Genomic DNA, 16869 nt, shown 5'->3' on the forward strand with positions numbered 1-16869 from the left:
GGAGATGGCCGGCAGAGATGACTGTAACGCGGCGGGAGCGGGGTAGTAATCTCGCAACGAATCCGCCGCAGAGACCACTTTTATCTGAAAGCCAGCTGCTCGCAGTTGTTAAAAATACCGGGACTATGGCAGCTATCTGCTCGTTATCCGAAATAACGAATGCCGTATCTAAACAAATGCAACGTAACAAATTAATAATAATAAATAACAATAATATGAATAAAAGCTTTTAATGATTATTTATTCCATTCCATTTGTTTAGATGCGACATTTGATATTTCGGATAATTCGTAACTTCAGATAAATTTGTATTTGTTACATTCACTAACAGCCAAATTTGAAAGGAAATTCCAATACCTATAATTTAATAGTAATTAGTTTTTCGTTCTTTCGGATTTTCTTTCTTATTTTTGGATTTACGGATCTCAGAATTTCGTGATTTTCAAATTTTTTTCGGATTTTTGACTTTACGAAGTTACAAATCTTTGGATTTACGTATTTACAAATTTTCACATTTTCGAATTTGCGAATTTCGAACATAACAAATGACCCAAAAAACGAAGGAAAACCCCAAAAAACGAATGAAATTAAAACAAACTAATTGCGTTCCATTTGTTTAGATGCGGCATTCATTATTTCGGATAATTCGTAACTCCGGATACATTTGTATTTGTTTCCTATAATTTAATAGTTAGTTATTATTAGTTAGTTTGTTTTTTGATCTTTCAAATTTTTGGATCTTCTTTCTTATTTTTGGATTTTCGAATTTTCACATTTTCGAGTTTTTGAAATTCTAAATTTTCTAATTATTGAATTTCCGGATTTTCGAAGTTACGAATTTTTAAATTTACAAATTTACGAATTTACGAGTTTTTTAGAATTTCCGAATTTTTGGATTTTCGACTTTACGAACTTACAAATTTTAAAATCTACGAATTTTCAGATTTACAAATTTTCAGATTTACGTATGTACTAATTTTTGAATTTTCACATTTTTGAATTTTCAAATGTATGAATTTTCAAATGTATGAATTTGCGAATTTTGACCATAACGAATGACCCAAATAACGAATGAATGAAAACAATTTCGTTACATCTGTTTAGATGCGGCATTCGTTATTTCGGATAATCCGTAACTTTGGATAAATTCGTTATGGTTACGTTCACTAACAGCCAAATTTGAAAGGAAATTCTAATACCTATAATTTAATAGTTAGTATTAGTTTTTCATTCTTTTGAATTTTTATATTTTCTTTCTCAAGTTTCAGATTTTCCATATTTTCCGATTTTCGAATTTACAAACTTTTACGAATTTCCATATTTCTGGATTTTCACATTTTTGGAATTTACAGATTTACAAATTTTCTAATTTACGTATTTTCTAATTTTTGGATTTACGATTTTCGATCATAACGAATGACCTGAAAAAAACAAATAAAACAAAAACGAACACATTTTTCGTCAGTGCACATGTCTAATTCATATTATTAGCTCATTATGCCTTTGTCTTTTTATTTTTTTAGGAGCTTTAAACTTTTTCTCTAGCCAAGAGGGAGCAGAATAATAAGAATAAGGAAGGAGCCCTAACAAAGTCTTTGGTTTGGTAGCCTGCTCTTACCACCTTGGCCTTAGGTTGGCCCCGGGTACATACCAGGGCTTCCTAGATCCTAAATATTCTTCTGGATACTGAAGAGGTGCACAGCTGGAGTGGAGAGAGGCAACACACGTGCCCCCTACACATCACACACATGTCTGCATCCAACGTGTTGAAGGCACGTGTCCTCTCCTCTCCGGCTGTTTCTCTCTGCCCTACTTAGATGACAAATGGACACTTTCATTATAGCAGTGTGTGATATCAAAGCTGCTTCTCATTAATATATAAAGACATCCAGGATAAATAACCTCCCGTGTCTCATCCTCTGATGCATATAAGGAAATGTATATTGCATCAAAACATCAAATAATTTAGAAGTCTGCCGCAGCGAATCCGGGGCGGACTTCTACATTGCACTTGAAAAGGTTTCTCTGGAGGCGCACAATATGCATTTTCTATGTATGAACTTTAACGCAAGTACATTGGAGTGTACATTACAAGTATCTTCATGAGTCATTACAGCAATATACATCGGGAACCCATTGACATGTTCATAATTTAACTAGGAGCTGTAGCCAAAGGCAGATATGGCTTGTGAAAAAAAAAGTGTTCATTCGGAAATATCCGAATTAACGAGAACCCCAATTTTTCTGAATATTCGTAAATGTGAAATGCAAAAACCCGAAAATTTGAAAATCTGAAATAACTAATTAACCACTTAACAACCGCCCATTGCCGATTAACGGCTTCAGGGCGGTTGTTTAACTCTGAGAGGCCGTTAATTAACGGCCTCCCAGAATTCTGCTCTCGCGCGCCCCCCCTGGGGCGCGCACACGAGAGCATCCGTGACCGCTGGGTCCAGTGGACCCGGCGCATCACGAATCACAGTAAACGGCCGCTCATCGCGGCCGTTTACCACGTGATCGCTCCGTCAAATGACGGAGTGATCACTTGTAAACAAGCCGGCGTCATGTTATGACGCCGGTTCCTCCCTCCCCCTCTCTGTACCGATCGGTACAGCGGAGGGGGAAGAGATCGGTGTCAGCAGCGATGTGGGCTGCATCTGCAGTGCCCACATCGCTGCTCACCGAAAATTAACCCCTCAATTCCCTGCCAATACCCTGCAATACCCTGCAATACTCTGCAATACCCTGCAACACTCTGCAATACCCTGCAACACTCTGCAATACCCTGCAACACTCTGCAATGCCCTGCAACACTCTGCAATGCCCTGCAACACTCCGCAATGCCCTGCAACACTCTGCAATGCCCTGCAACACTCCGCAAAGCCCTGCAACACTCCGCAACACCTTGCAACACTCCGCAACACCTTGCAACACTCCGCAACACCTTGCAACACTCCGCAACACCCTGCAACACTCCGCAATGCCCTGCAACACTCTGCAACACCCTGCAACACTCTGCAACACTCTGCAACACTCTGCAACACTCTGCAACACTCTGCAACACTCTGCAACACTCTGCAACACTCCGCAACACCAACACTCTGCAATGCTCTGCAACACCCGCCAATACCCTGCAACACTCTGCAATGCTCTGCAACACCCGCCAATACCCTGCAATACTCTGCAACGCAATACTCTGCAACGCCATACTCTGAGATACCCAGCCATACTCTGAGATACCCAGCCATACTCTGAGATACCCAGCCATAGTCGGTGATACCCTGCAATACCCAGCCATAGACATCCGCCGCCCTCCGCCCTCCGCCCTCCGGTGCTTCTACCGAATCGCTAATACGATCAAAGCCAGAATCTTTTTTTTTTTTTTCAGGCTTCCCAGCTTAGAGGTGAGATGTGGGGTCTTATTGACCCCACATCTCACTGTAAAGAGGACCTGTCATGCCATATTCCTATTACAAGGGATGTTTACATTCCTTGTAATAGGAATAAAAGTGATCAAAAAAATTATTTTTGGGGAAAAAAATGTCAAACTAAAATAAATAAAGTAAAATGAACAATAAAAAAAAATGTTTTTTTTAAAGCGCCCCTGTCCCCATGTGCTCGCATGCAGAAGCGAACGCATACGTAAGTCCCGCCCACATATGAAAACGGTGTTCAAACCACACATGTGAGGTATCGCTGCGAACGTTAGAGCGAGAGCAATAATTCTAGCCCTAGACCTCCTCTGTAACTCAAAACATATAACCAGTAAAAAAAAATTAAGTAGCGACGTTTGGCGCCATTCCACGAGCGTGTGCAATTTTGAAGAGTGACATATTAGGTATCTATTTACTCAGCGTAACTTCATCTTTCACATTATGCAAAAATTGGGCTAACTTTACTGTGTTTTTTTTTTTTTTTAAGCACAAAACTGTTTTTTTTCCAAAAAAAAGCATTCGAAAAATTACTGCGCAAATACCGTGCGAGATAAAAAGTTGCAAAGACCACTATTGTATTCTCCAGGGTGTTTGCTAAAAAAACATATATAATGTTTTGGGGTTCTCTGTAATTTTCTAGCAAATAAATGATGATTTTTACATGTAGGAGAGAAATGTCAGAATTGTCCTGGGTGCTCCAGAACGCCTGATGGCCCTCCATGCATGTTAGGCCTCTGTATGTGGCCACACTGTGTAAAAGTCTCACACATGTGGTATCGCCATACTCGGGAGTAATAGCAGAATGTGTTTTGGGGTGTAATTTGTGGTATGCATATGCTGTGTGTGAGAAATAACCTGATAATATGGCAATTTTGTGAAAAAAAAAAAAAGTAAAAAAATCTTGATTTTGCAAAGAATTGTGGGAAAAAATGACAACTTCAAAAAACTCATCATGCCTCTTACTAAATATCATTTGGGGGGGTATTTGTACTTTTCTGTCATGTTAGGGTCTCAAGAATTGAAATAGGCCGTCAGTACTTCAGGTGTGATCAATTTTCAGATATTGGCGCCATAGCTTGTGGACTCTATAACTTTCACAAAGACCAAATAATATCCACCAATTTGTACTTATTTTTACCAAAGATATGTAGTGGTATAAATTTTGGCCAAAATTTATGAAGAAAAAATTACTAATCTGCTAAATTTTCTAACAGAAACAAAGAAAAATTCATTTTTTTACAGAATTTTCGGTATTTTTTCTTTTATAGCACAAAAAATAAAAAACCCAGCGGTGATTAAATACCACCAAAAGAAAGCTCTATTTGTGTGAAAAAAAGGACAAAAATTTCATATAGGTCCAGTGTTGCTTGACTGAGTAATTGTCATTCAAAATGCGAGAGCACCGAAAGCTGAAAATTGGTCTGGTTATTAAGGGTGTTTAAGTGCCCAGTGGTCAAGTGGTTAATAATAACTTAACTATTACTAACTATTAAATTATAGTTATTGGAATTTCCTTTCAAATTTGGCTGTTGGTATGAGAATATGAATTGATCCGAAGTTATGAATTATCCAAAATAACGAATGCTGCATTAAATCATTTGTTGCGTTGCATTGTAAACCTATTCAGAATGAATGGACTTCCTTACTACAACGCACCTGCAGTAATTCATCACAGCGTTGCAGAACTCTTATGCCTCGTACACACCATCGGATTGTTGGCCAACAAAACTTTTGTCTGAACGTTGTTGTCTCAAACTTGTCATGCATACACACAGTCACACAAATGCTGGCCAACAATTACGAACGTAGTGATGTACTACGTCAGCTCTTTAGCGCCACCCTTTTGCTCCTTCTGCTTATTTTGTGTTAGAAGTTTGGTGGGTGTTGGTTTGAACCTTTCTTTTCGCATTTTTCATTTAGCGCTTTTCAGTTTGCACTTTTCATTTAGTACTTTTCAGTTTAGTTTCTGAACGGCCGTTCGTCAACCGGAATCGGAGGAGATAACGTGTTATTTATTATTGGCCTTGGAATTATTGCTTTGACATAATTTTTTTGGTTGAACAATGATTTGATTTGTTATATTTTCTATATTTTTGGATGCATAGAATGCACTTTTTAGTGACGTTCTATTGGTATATGGCATGTCTATTTTTTTTTTTTTAATACACCATAAACAAATTGTGTAGAATAATACTTGACTATGTGTTTTACTTCAAATGACAGTGTTTGAGTAGGCAGTTACATTTAAAAAAATACAATGTAAAATTGACAAGGGACACCAACATAGTTGTATCTTTGATCTTATAAACCACGGGATAATGGTGTTGTGGTAACTTGCACAAATAAAAAAAAATAATAATAATAATATTATTTTTGATATCACTAGAAAAGCAGTTTCATTATTATTCAATGAAAGAAGAAGAGAATTGTGCGCTGCATTTGGAGATTTCATAATTTGCCGTGTCACGAACGTTAATTCTCCATTACAAACGCTAGTTTACAAGATCGACCGCTTCCAGCTCGTCCTTGCTTCCGAGCATGTGCGTTTGTACTTTGGACTGTTGTCCGACAGACTTGTGTAGACACGATCGGAAAATCCGACAATACACATTTGTCTGCGGAAAATTTGGAACCATTCTAGCCAACATTTGTTGGCAGAAAGTCCGGCAACAATTGTCCTATGGAACATGCACAAGGTCTGATTTTCCGCCAACAGCCTGACATCCAACATTTCCCATCGGAAAGTCCGATTGTGTATACGGGGCTTGAGGGTTGTCAACTCTTTTGGAAAAATACTGGCCTATTTGCTGTTTTGTTTTTTTTCCAGTGAGAATATTTATTACAATTTCTGATACAAGTACAGGTTATGTATTTAGTAGAATACATCCACAATGTTCCTGTTAATAACATTGGCAAGGAGTCCCGTTTTTGACAGGCGATGGCACTAAAAATGCTTCCGATAGCCAGAGACCACATGATCTTTGTCTAAGGTTCACTTAGAATAATAACCTGATTTAATAGAGTCGACATGTACTCCTCGTGATTCTTCTGAAATGTAGATTTGAATAATAGGTCAGTACAGGGACTTGAGAGTCTCAAGTCCCTGCACTGACCTATCATATAGCTTTGGAATTCTTACTCAATATTCTATAACACCCAAGTTATATCTGTTTGTCTATCCACCTCTGGATTCAATGTAAAATGTTTGAATGATCCAGTTCATACGTGTTTAGATTTCACCTGTTCAACCCCTTGGGCTGAATTTGAGAAATCATTTGATCACCCTATGCTTGCTAAACAATGTGGATGGAAAAATCTCCTCTGTATTCAGAATCCGATAGAATGCAACAATTATCAACCTGGCTCCTTCAGTTTTTCAGTCCCAACATGGCCAGCCATGGCTCGAATTTTGGATGACTTAGGAGGACGTGGCTGTAATTTGTGGCATGTATGGCCAGTTTAAGGCTCTTAGAAGGTACATTCCATGTCTTAGACCAGTGTTTCTCAGCCTTTCTTCAGTCAAGGCACCCTTTAAAATTCTGCATCTCGAGGCGCCCCATTCTAAAATTAAAAAAATGTAACTAATAGTTTTAATGCAGGGTTTCTCAACCAGAGTTCTGTGGAATCATAGGGTTCTTCCAGCTGTTGTTAGGGTTTCCTTGAGTAATGAGCAATTTTTGCCTTTTAGATAAGTTCCCGCTGACACCATTAATCTTTTTAATGGGGTAATTATTCCCAATGACCACAAGTGTAAGGCGCATTCTTGCCACTGACCATCACACTATGTATGATGAGGTGTAGATATAGTAATTTTTACCTGGGGTTCCCTGAGACTGTAAAGTTATTTTTAAGGGTTCCTCTGTGCTGAAGAAGTTGAGAAAGGCTGGTTTAACATAGCAATACAATGTATTGGGAAGATTTACCTTCCCAATACATTCACCAGTACAACTTTAGAAACCGTATAAGACCACATTTACAAAATACTAGTAATATCTTAAAATATCTGTCCTTGCTAATCAAATAATTTGATACATGTAGCAATAAAAACCTTTTTGTGGCAATTAAATATATTAGTATATCCAAACCAATATAGGCAAATGTAAAACAAAGACAAAGTCTGTCAGTGGCGTTTGAGTTTAGAAGAGTGACTGTACCGTAAAAATAGGCACAATTAGTAGCTATGTTAATGCAGACCAGCAGTGCTGCTTATATTTGGCTTATGGTCTTTATGGGGACACCCAGGAGATTCTAAATAAATCCTGGAGGCTCTCCATCTATGCTTATTTTATGTTGAATTTTGTGATATTTTTTCTATTTCTCAGTTAAACAAGGCTTTTACGGTGTGTAGAAATCTGTACTGGGGCTTTGATGCCATCTAGTGTTGTGCATGTCAAAGAGTTAAAGGTATTCTGCTGATACCAGATAATGTCCAATTTCCTTGGGGCCTAGGAGTACTGCACTCAGTCATGTTACCTATAACTCAAGACCATCAGGTTTGAAATTTAACAGATTAAAAATACATCCTAATAGTGGAACCTAAAATAAACACGATTGTTTGGTAGTGAGCAGTCCTACTGCATAATGCTCTTCCCATCCTGGGTTTTGTCGCACAATAGAAAAACACACAGTTGGGTTAGCTGGCTGCCTCTCCCATTGGCCCTGTATGTGACCGATGTAGGGGTATTTGATTTTAAGCCCTTTTCTGTTTTTATACGGTTGATCATTGTCTCTAAAGTGTTACAAAAAAAAATTCAATGATATACAAATGAATTCAAATAAATTCAATCTGGCTTGCAACCAGTCAGTCACTTTTTCGTAACTGTGCTAGATAATGGAGCACCTGGAAGCCAACTGACCGGTTTGAACAATTCTGTCTCCAATTTTAATAAATTTTGTTGACATGTCTGAGAGAGAAATCTCAAACAGTCTTTATTACTGCTTGGTAATCAGTCAGGTCGAAGCTGATATTGTCATTGTGCTTCGTTCTGAAGCAGTTTTGAGGGTTCTTCAAGCAGCCAATGATAAGCAGGGCCAATTGTTCTTCTCGCATTGCTAATAGAAGCTTCTCTCTTTGTCTTTCAGGTGATAACTCTCGAAGGCTGGGTGGACATCATGTATTTTGTTATGGATGCTCACTCCTTTTACAACTTCATTTACTTTATTCTTCTAATTATTGTAAGTTTCCTTTTTTGTATCTTGTAAGGGTTAGCATCAGAATGCATGGGTTGGGTCTTATTTCTCAAGGTGTCAGTATAACAACCAGGCAAATAACCAAACAGTTAAATTTTGTAAGAAACACACATATATTCTCATATATATATATATATATATATATATATATATATATATATATATATATATATAAAATCTTTACACAGTATCTCACAAAAGTGAGTACACCCCTCACATTTTTTGTATATATTTTATTATATCTTTTCATGTGATAACACTGAAGAAATTACACTTTGCTACAGTGTAAAGTAGCCTTTCTCAACGCTTTCAACACAGAGGAACCCTTGAAATAGTTCTCCGGTCTCGGAGGAACCCCTGCTAAAAATTAGAAATCTACAATTCATGATACATTAGTGATGGTCAGTGGGAAGAATGGCCCTTACACTTGTGGTCATTGGGAAGAATTACCTCCTTACAGATAGCTAAAATGATCAATGGGATCTTGGGAACAGTAGGAACTTATTTGAGAGGCAGACATTGCCCAATGCTGAAGGAACCCCTAGCAACCTCTGGAGGAACCCTGGTTGAGAATCACTGGTGTAAAAGTTTAACTATGCTGTCCCCTCAAAATAACGCAACACACAGGCATTAATGTCTAAACGGCTGGCAACAAAAGTGAGTACACCCCTAAGTAAAAATGTCCAAATTGGGCACAATTAGTCATTTTCCCTCCCCAGTGTCATGAAACTTATTAGTGTTACAAAATCTAGATAAAAACTTTCACCATGTCGGAGATAAAAGTGAGTTTGCCACACCTCCCTGTGTGTATAGGAGAAAAATGGTTTCTACCAAAAATTGGCAAAAACACTACAGATTTTGTAAAAAAATTGTTGTAATTTATTACATAAAGACAAAAAGACTATGCTTAAAAAAAAAATCCACAGGTGATGATCAATAAAGCAAACATTGACAAAAGACAATAACATATATAACAATGTCTAGTACTGAAAATAGGTTGATACATATACAGAGTGGTATCGCTCCAATGTAAGGTAGTACTTTCTGGTGTCCAACATCCAGAGTAAGTAATATCAGTACCCAACACATTTCAGGCTCTAAGTCCTTTCATCAGGGGTAATTATATAGGATGATTAATATTCTGGATCAGATGGGTGGCATCATGATCAAGAACCAAAAGATGGCAGTATTGTAGCGAGGCTACGCAAGTATATCGTTACCAGTAGATGACAAGTACCGTATTTATCGGCGTATTACATGCACTTTTCCCCCCTTAAAATCAGGGGAAAATAGTGGGTGCGTGTTATACGCCGATCCCCCGCCAATTGTGAGCCTCTCGGCGGCTTTCAGCCGCTCTCGCAGTCCCAGGTGAGCCACCGAGAATGGCCGAAAGCCGCCAACGGCCGAGAGCTACAGAGCGCCAACGAGCTACACAGAACATCCGGTGGCAAGGCTACACTGACAAGGCTGCAAATGACACTGACAAGGCTGCATAACAAGGCTGCAAATGACACTGACAAGGCTGCATAACAAGGCTGCAAATGACACTGACAAGGCTGCATAACAAGGCTGCAAATGACACTGACAAGGCTGCATAATAAGGCTGCAAATGACACTGACAAGGCTGCATAACAAGGCTGCAAATGACACTGACAAGGCTGCAATGCTGGACAAGGCTGCAGATGGACACGGATAAGGCTGCATTGATGGGCATTTAAATGTAAGTTTTTTTCCTTAAACTTCCCTCCTAAAAGTTTTGTTCCTTAAAATTCCCTCCTAAACTTGGGGTGCGTGTTATACGCCTGCGCGTGTTATACGCCGATAAATACGGTATAACCTTGTAAAACCTAGTCCCTTGAAGTATTTTTAACCCTGTGAGGCATGATCAGATCAGCTGGGCCTTTCCGATAGAAGTTTTAGATAAGGTACAGACAAGCAGCTTGTACTTTTATGACAAAGATTATCACAAAATAAGCAACTAGGGGATTTTTAAATGAAATCTTGCATTGAATAATGCTGTTGCAAGATGATAACCGCTGGCATCCGTTCAGGCTGTTTTGCAGGGGTCTGTAGAGTAAATCCACATGGGCAAGGTTTGTGACAATCTTTGTTTTAAAAGTACAAGCTTCTTGTCTGTACCTTCGACTGTGCCTACAGTCGAGCATGGTGGTGGGAGTGTCATGGTTTCTGAGACTGGGCCGCAGGGCAGTATTCGAAACATGATAACAACCCCAAACACACCTCCAAGACGACCACTGCCTTGCTGAAGAAGCTGAGACTGAGGGTAACGCTGATGGACTGGCCCATCATGTCCCCAGACCTAAACCCTATTGAGCATCTGTGGGGCATCCTCAAACGGAAGGTGGAGGAGCGGAAAGTCTCTAACATCCACCAGCTCCGTGATGTCGTCATGGAGAAGTGGAAGAGGACTCCAGTGGCAACCTGTGAAAGTCTGGTGAACTCCATGCCCAAGAGGGTTAAGGCAGTGTTGGAAAATAATGGTGACCACTCAAAATATTGACACTTTGGGCCCAATTTGGACATTTTCACTTAGGAGTGTACTGACTTTTGTTGCCAGCGGTTTAGACATTAATGGCTGTGTGTTGAGTTATTTTGAGGGGACAGCAAATTTACACTTTTACACAAGCGGAACACTTACTACTTTACATTGTAGCAAAGTGTAATTTCTTCAGTGTCACATAAAAAGATATAATAAAATATTTAGGAAAATGTGAGGGGTGTACTCACTTTTGTGAGCTACTGTATATATATATAATTTACCATATATGATAGTTTTACTTTGAAAACATAGTATAAACTGAATTCCACTTTAATGCAATGTCCTAATCTCTTGATTTTTTTTTGTTTTTTTTTAGATTGGATCATTTTTCATGATCAACCTTTGTCTAGTCGTCATAGCTACACAATTTTCTGAAACAAAGCAACGGGAGAGCCAGTTGATGAAGGAGCAAAGGGTCCGCTTCCTTTCCAATGCCAGCACATTGGCCAGTTTCTCTGAGCCCGGCAGCTGTTATGATGAGCTACTCAAATACTTGGTCTATGTGACCCGCAAAGCCAGCAAACGGGTAGTCCAACTCTACAGAGCAGCAGTCTTCAAATTTGGGTTAAGTTCAAGTCCTGCAGTAAAGCCCACCACTGAGAAGCCCAACCGCAAGCATAGGAGAAGAAGGTCTTCTATCCATCATCTAATCCATCATCACCACCATCACCATCACCACTATCACCTGGGAAATGGGAGCTTGCGAGCACCACAGGCCAGCCCAGAGCTCAGCGAAGTGGAAACCAGTTCTCCTCATAATGGAACTAGATTAATGTTACCCTTTCCAGGCACCCAAGCTTCGCCCATTGCTTCTGCCTCTAACACACAATCCATTCATAGCATCTACCATGCTGATTGTCACCTTGAACCTGTGCATTGTGTGCCTGTGTTCCCCCAATCTGGCTCTGGTACAGCCAATCCGGAGGCTGTCCAAAGGAGTATTGCAGGGAATAAAAACTATCCTACTGTACACCCAAGTTTATCCCATGAAATACAAAAGAAGACAGAACAAGCAGAAGAGACAGAAAACCCTTTGATCACAAATGACCCCAGCTTGTATACAGGGCCAATGTATAATTCAATGAACAGGCTACTAGAGACCCAGAGTACAGGTATGGGCATATAAAATAATGCTTTCAACTCTACATTTCTGATATGTCTTGAGGTTGCTGACAGAGAAAAAGAAAACCACAGTCCCAACCTCTTGCTTTCTTTATCAATGCCAGGCAAAAAGGAGCCACGGGAAAAAAGCCATTTTTCATGTTCAGTGCTCAATGGTCCATCTGAAGAGTACCAGGGTAATGGCCTAGGGTAAAAGTTATGGAAATCCACATTGCAGTAAGATACCAGAGTGTAAATCCATATCTGAAGCCCAATTTAATTCTCTGATCGTCAAAACTTTTGAATGAATTCCATTATTAGTTTTTCTGCTGAAGGTTCCAGGAGCTGATGATCAGAAACACTATTTAATCCCATCGTCTAATCTTCTAATCCCATGAGAGAGTTAAGAAACCAGTGGACAATTCGGGCCCACTAGGATCCATTTCTCTCGATTTTGGGTTGGCTGAAACCTTATAAAAAGGTCATAGTTGTGTATTACAATTTTATAGTCTTTTGTAAAGCAGAGTAACTGTGGCCAAGCTGGGAGCTGGAAGAGACCTCCTTGCCAGGGGTGCAGAACGTTATGCGAAGCTGCTGACAAATCTGGTCAGTGTCTACCTAAAACTGATTTATCACCTTGCTTGTTTCTCCATATACCTAAACTCAGAATGGAGCAGGAACTGTATGATCGTATTTCTGAGGCAAGGACATTCATGGCTGTTGTAGCAGTTATTGGGCCAAGGTTTCAGTGGTGAAGGATCAGTGTATCCTCCCCAATGTCCTTAGAAGTTGTGAGATGCCAAGGGGTGATAGAAGCTTTTATCTTTCCATAATTGGTTGCACTTCTTATTGAACAAAGCTGTTAGCCACTTTAAAACTTAAAATCCTACCTAAACACTGGCAACACAAGGTGATTGCCAATACCATTATCACAAAGCAAATCCCTCTGACAAAGACTTTGCTCTAGTGAATAAATGGTGCTGAATGTTCCCACTTTTCCTAACCTTGGAGAGTTTTCATTCAACCAAGGGGCATACATGCATGACTTAGACCTAAATTTAGAGATTGTGAGCCCTTAATACCAGAGGTATAACTAGAACCTTCCCCAGGGTCCTTCCCTCCAAGCCTGGGGACCCTTCCCACTGATCCTAAAGCCCTTTACTCCCATCATGGGGTCCTTTTTTACGGTCACACAGCATGACCCTTTCCTGCCGTCTTGGGGGCCTCCCTATGGTGGCAAAATGCCAGGGCCCGGTCGCAAGTGCGACCTTTGCGACCCTTGGTAGTTCCGCCACTGCTTAATACAAAATTCAGTGCCTAAAAGATCAGAGGGGTTGACACTGGGTCCTCCTAGATATATTAAGCAGCTAATAGGTTGGAAATTTCAATTTAGGGCAGACACATCCATGAAATTACCTGGTTCCTTTTGCTTGAAGTACTTGTATATGGTTGTATTATTATTTGATCGTGATTCAGAATTTATAAGTGTCAAATGTTAGTCTACTCTAATGACATCTAGACAATGCCTTACCCTAAAGTGGATTAGGTCTTTTATTTTTTTTAACACATACCAGTTACCCAGGAGAAGCCATCATTTTTCTTATCAACCATTGTTAGTTACAGTATGTTTTACAAACAGCGAAGCAGGGGGTTGACTGGTATTGCATATATCATCTTATTCTAAATTAGATTCATTACCTTCCACATTACCTTGCACTATGAAGGCACAAGTAGCTGACTTCACTGATGACCTTCCACAAAGGTCTTGCATGCTTGGTACAAACATATATATGATCTCATCCAGATTGCAGCTATATGCATGCTACTGAAACACACCAACATCTACGCTACCATAATAACAACCTGCAGCTTCTGCTGTCCATGTGCATTATTTTATGCAACAATATAACGCTTAATATTAATATTTCCAATATTTTAATAAAATATAAAATGTTTGATATATCATACATAGAGTTCAAAGATAGCTCTACCATAGCTGCATATCTCTTTTCAAAATTGCGCGATTTTTGGTATAACCTCTGCTTAAACTCCCACCTCTGGTTGTTGTAGTACAATAAAGAATGACTAACCTGTTTTACTTAATTAAATTATATTGTTACTTAAATTCAAAAGCTTGACCCAAATGACCCATGGATGTGTGCTGCCTACTAATTCCAGAGCAGTAAACCTGGAATTCCTCAGCTTCACTCTGTGACATTACTCAAGAGCTAAATGTGGCCCAAGGGGGGCAGTTTCCATCTCTCACAAATATTTTGGTCCAATCTTGTTTTATTAAAGTAGTTTCAAACAGAAAATACAGGTAGAGAAAATACATAAAGTATAGGAAGTATACTGTAGGAATTAGAACATGTGAATTGGCGAGTACACACAGCAATCGTTGGTAATCAGGTTCAAGTTCAGATAATTATATTCAGGGGCTATTAGAAAATGGACATTACCACCTTGGATCACCTAGGAGAAAACTTATAAGGCATCAAACGGACTAGAGAAACCATGCAGTATCCTTTTACGGGTTATGTATTGGAGGAAAACATGCCGTAATTTAGGAAAAATTGGCAGTCAAGATGATGTAGAAGGACCATCTTATAGCAAAATAAAGGTATCAAACTGAGGGCAGTCAAAGAAGGAGAAAAGGGAAAGGAAAGGTGTATGGAGGGAAAAGAGAGCAACTAAGGTCATGGGGAAGAGAGGGGAGGTCAAGGCACTCCATCATGGCTACAGTATATAGAGGTTAAAGAGATAACTTTCTTCACCCATTCCTGAAACGCAGCCAAATAATGGAACATAGACCAGGAGGTTTTACTGATGTTTTTACCTGCCATTCTCCTGCGATAGCATGTGTTCCAGGTCTCTGATGGAGTCAAGTTCAATCACCCATTTCACAAGAGGAGGTCGTATTTAGGAGATTTGATAGGGGGATATGGGTGTCCATGAGTTTTCAGTATAGATTAAAGATCCGTGACCACGCTCACAGGTTTTTTGATTGGTGTCAAGTTCTCTTAAGCCTGGACCTCATGGACGAAAGTGAGCAATACAAAACCTCTTCCACAATGCCCCATATGACTGTATAGGCGAGAATGTTCATGGCTGCTTTTTAATGTTTAAAAGGAATTGTTTTTCACTGGTTAATTGTGTTCTTAGGAATCTGCAAGGGGTCGTGTAAAATTCAAGCTGCCAGTTCGGAAATCGAGCCCTTAGATCCAGAAGTGTGCTCTCGTTGCAAGGAACCTGAGGCCCCTGATAATGATGATGTGGATTCTGACAGTGATGGGGCCTATGAATTCACACAAGACACCCAATGCAGCGAGAAAACTGAGCCACCCAAGGGGAAGACGAGGAACAAGAACCCCAACAAGCTGCTGAAACTTTGGAAGATGGTGTGTGAGACCTTTAGGAAGATCGTGGACAGTAAATACTTTGGCCGTGGAATCATGATCGCTATCCTTATCAACACTCTGAGCATGGGGATTGAGTACCATGAGCAGGTAATGTGCTTTTCTATTTTTTTTTTTCTTTAAAATGATCAACTCTTGTCCTCTGCCACATGATAAAGGTGGAGAGTCTTCCCAGATTCTAGTTTTCATACCATCACTAAATGTATTAGAACCAGTGTTGCCAATCATCAGGCACTTTTCTCCTGCCAGTAAATGCCAGTGACAGGAAAAGGTTGCCAGTAAAAAATATGGCTGCGGCGCTTGGCTTGGAACTGTGCATGTGCAGTTCCAGTCCGAAGCCGGCCGAGACCCTCCAAGCAGTAGCGGCCCATAATGCAGGGCGCAGTGGCGCCGCCCCTGTATCCATGCGTCTGGCCCTAAACTACATGCAGGGTGCCGGATTCCAATGGGGTGTTTTTTTGTTGTTGTTTTTTTTTTAAGCATATGTTTAGCGCCAGAGGGTCTAATAGGCTTCAAAAAAGGGTGGGCTCTGCGTCCCAAGCCCAGCCAGTTGTGCCACTGATTCCTTTACAATCAGGAAGCAGGTTCTGAGACCCTTTTCCCAATTGGCTGAAAGGAGAGGCGATCCTGTTGGCCTAGGAGGAGGAGGGAGGAGACACAAGGCCACTGTGATGCCAAGGAGACGCAGTTTTCCCGGAGGGAAGTGCTGCCACCAAACAATGGGATGGCAGCAAGGCAAGCCGGGAGCTGGACTGTTAGCCCTTGTACACACGGTCGGAGATTCCGACAACCAAATCCGTTGGATTTTGTCCGTCGAATTTTGTCTGACTGATTTTGTCCGAAACTGTTGCATACACACGGTCGGACAAAGTTGTCAGAAAATCCGATCTTTCAGAACGTGATGACGTAATTTCATTACGATGGGACTAAGTTCAGGCTAGTAGCCAATAGCTTTGATGTAGGAATTTGATCTGAGCATGCGTGGCACTTTGTCCGATCGGAATTCTCTACACATGATCGGAGTATGTCCTATCGGAGCATTTTGTCTGAAAATATTTCCAGCAAGTTGGAAAATTTGGTCCGACGGAAACAGTCCGATGCAGACCACACACAGTCGGAATATCCGACAAAACAGTCCGATAGGACACATTCCGACGGAATCTCCGAC

General features: G+C 40.1%; 1 protein-coding gene across 4 annotated transcripts in view; it reads left to right on the forward strand.

Annotated features, from left to right (window-relative positions):
* CACNA1G (calcium voltage-gated channel subunit alpha1 G) overlaps positions 1–16869 on the forward strand; it is a 151186-nt gene that overhangs the window by 35812 nt on the left and 98505 nt on the right. For all 4 annotated transcript variants that reach the window (XM_077458918.1, XM_077458917.1, XM_077458919.1 and 1 more), the window contains exons 6-8: positions 8517–8609; positions 11501–12296; positions 15448–15791. In XM_077458918.1, coding sequence (XP_077315044.1) covers positions 8517–8609; positions 11501–12296; positions 15448–15791 — 1233 coding nt within the window. The remainder of the gene's footprint in view (positions 1–8516; positions 8610–11500; positions 12297–15447; positions 15792–16869) is intronic.

This window comes from Lithobates pipiens, unplaced genomic scaffold, assembly GCF_037356315.1.
Source record: "Lithobates pipiens isolate NorthernLeopardFrog02 unplaced genomic scaffold, aLitPip1_a1.2 Scaffold_28, whole genome shotgun sequence".
In the NCBI taxonomy this organism is placed as follows: domain Eukaryota; kingdom Metazoa; phylum Chordata; class Amphibia; order Anura; family Ranidae; genus Lithobates; species Lithobates pipiens.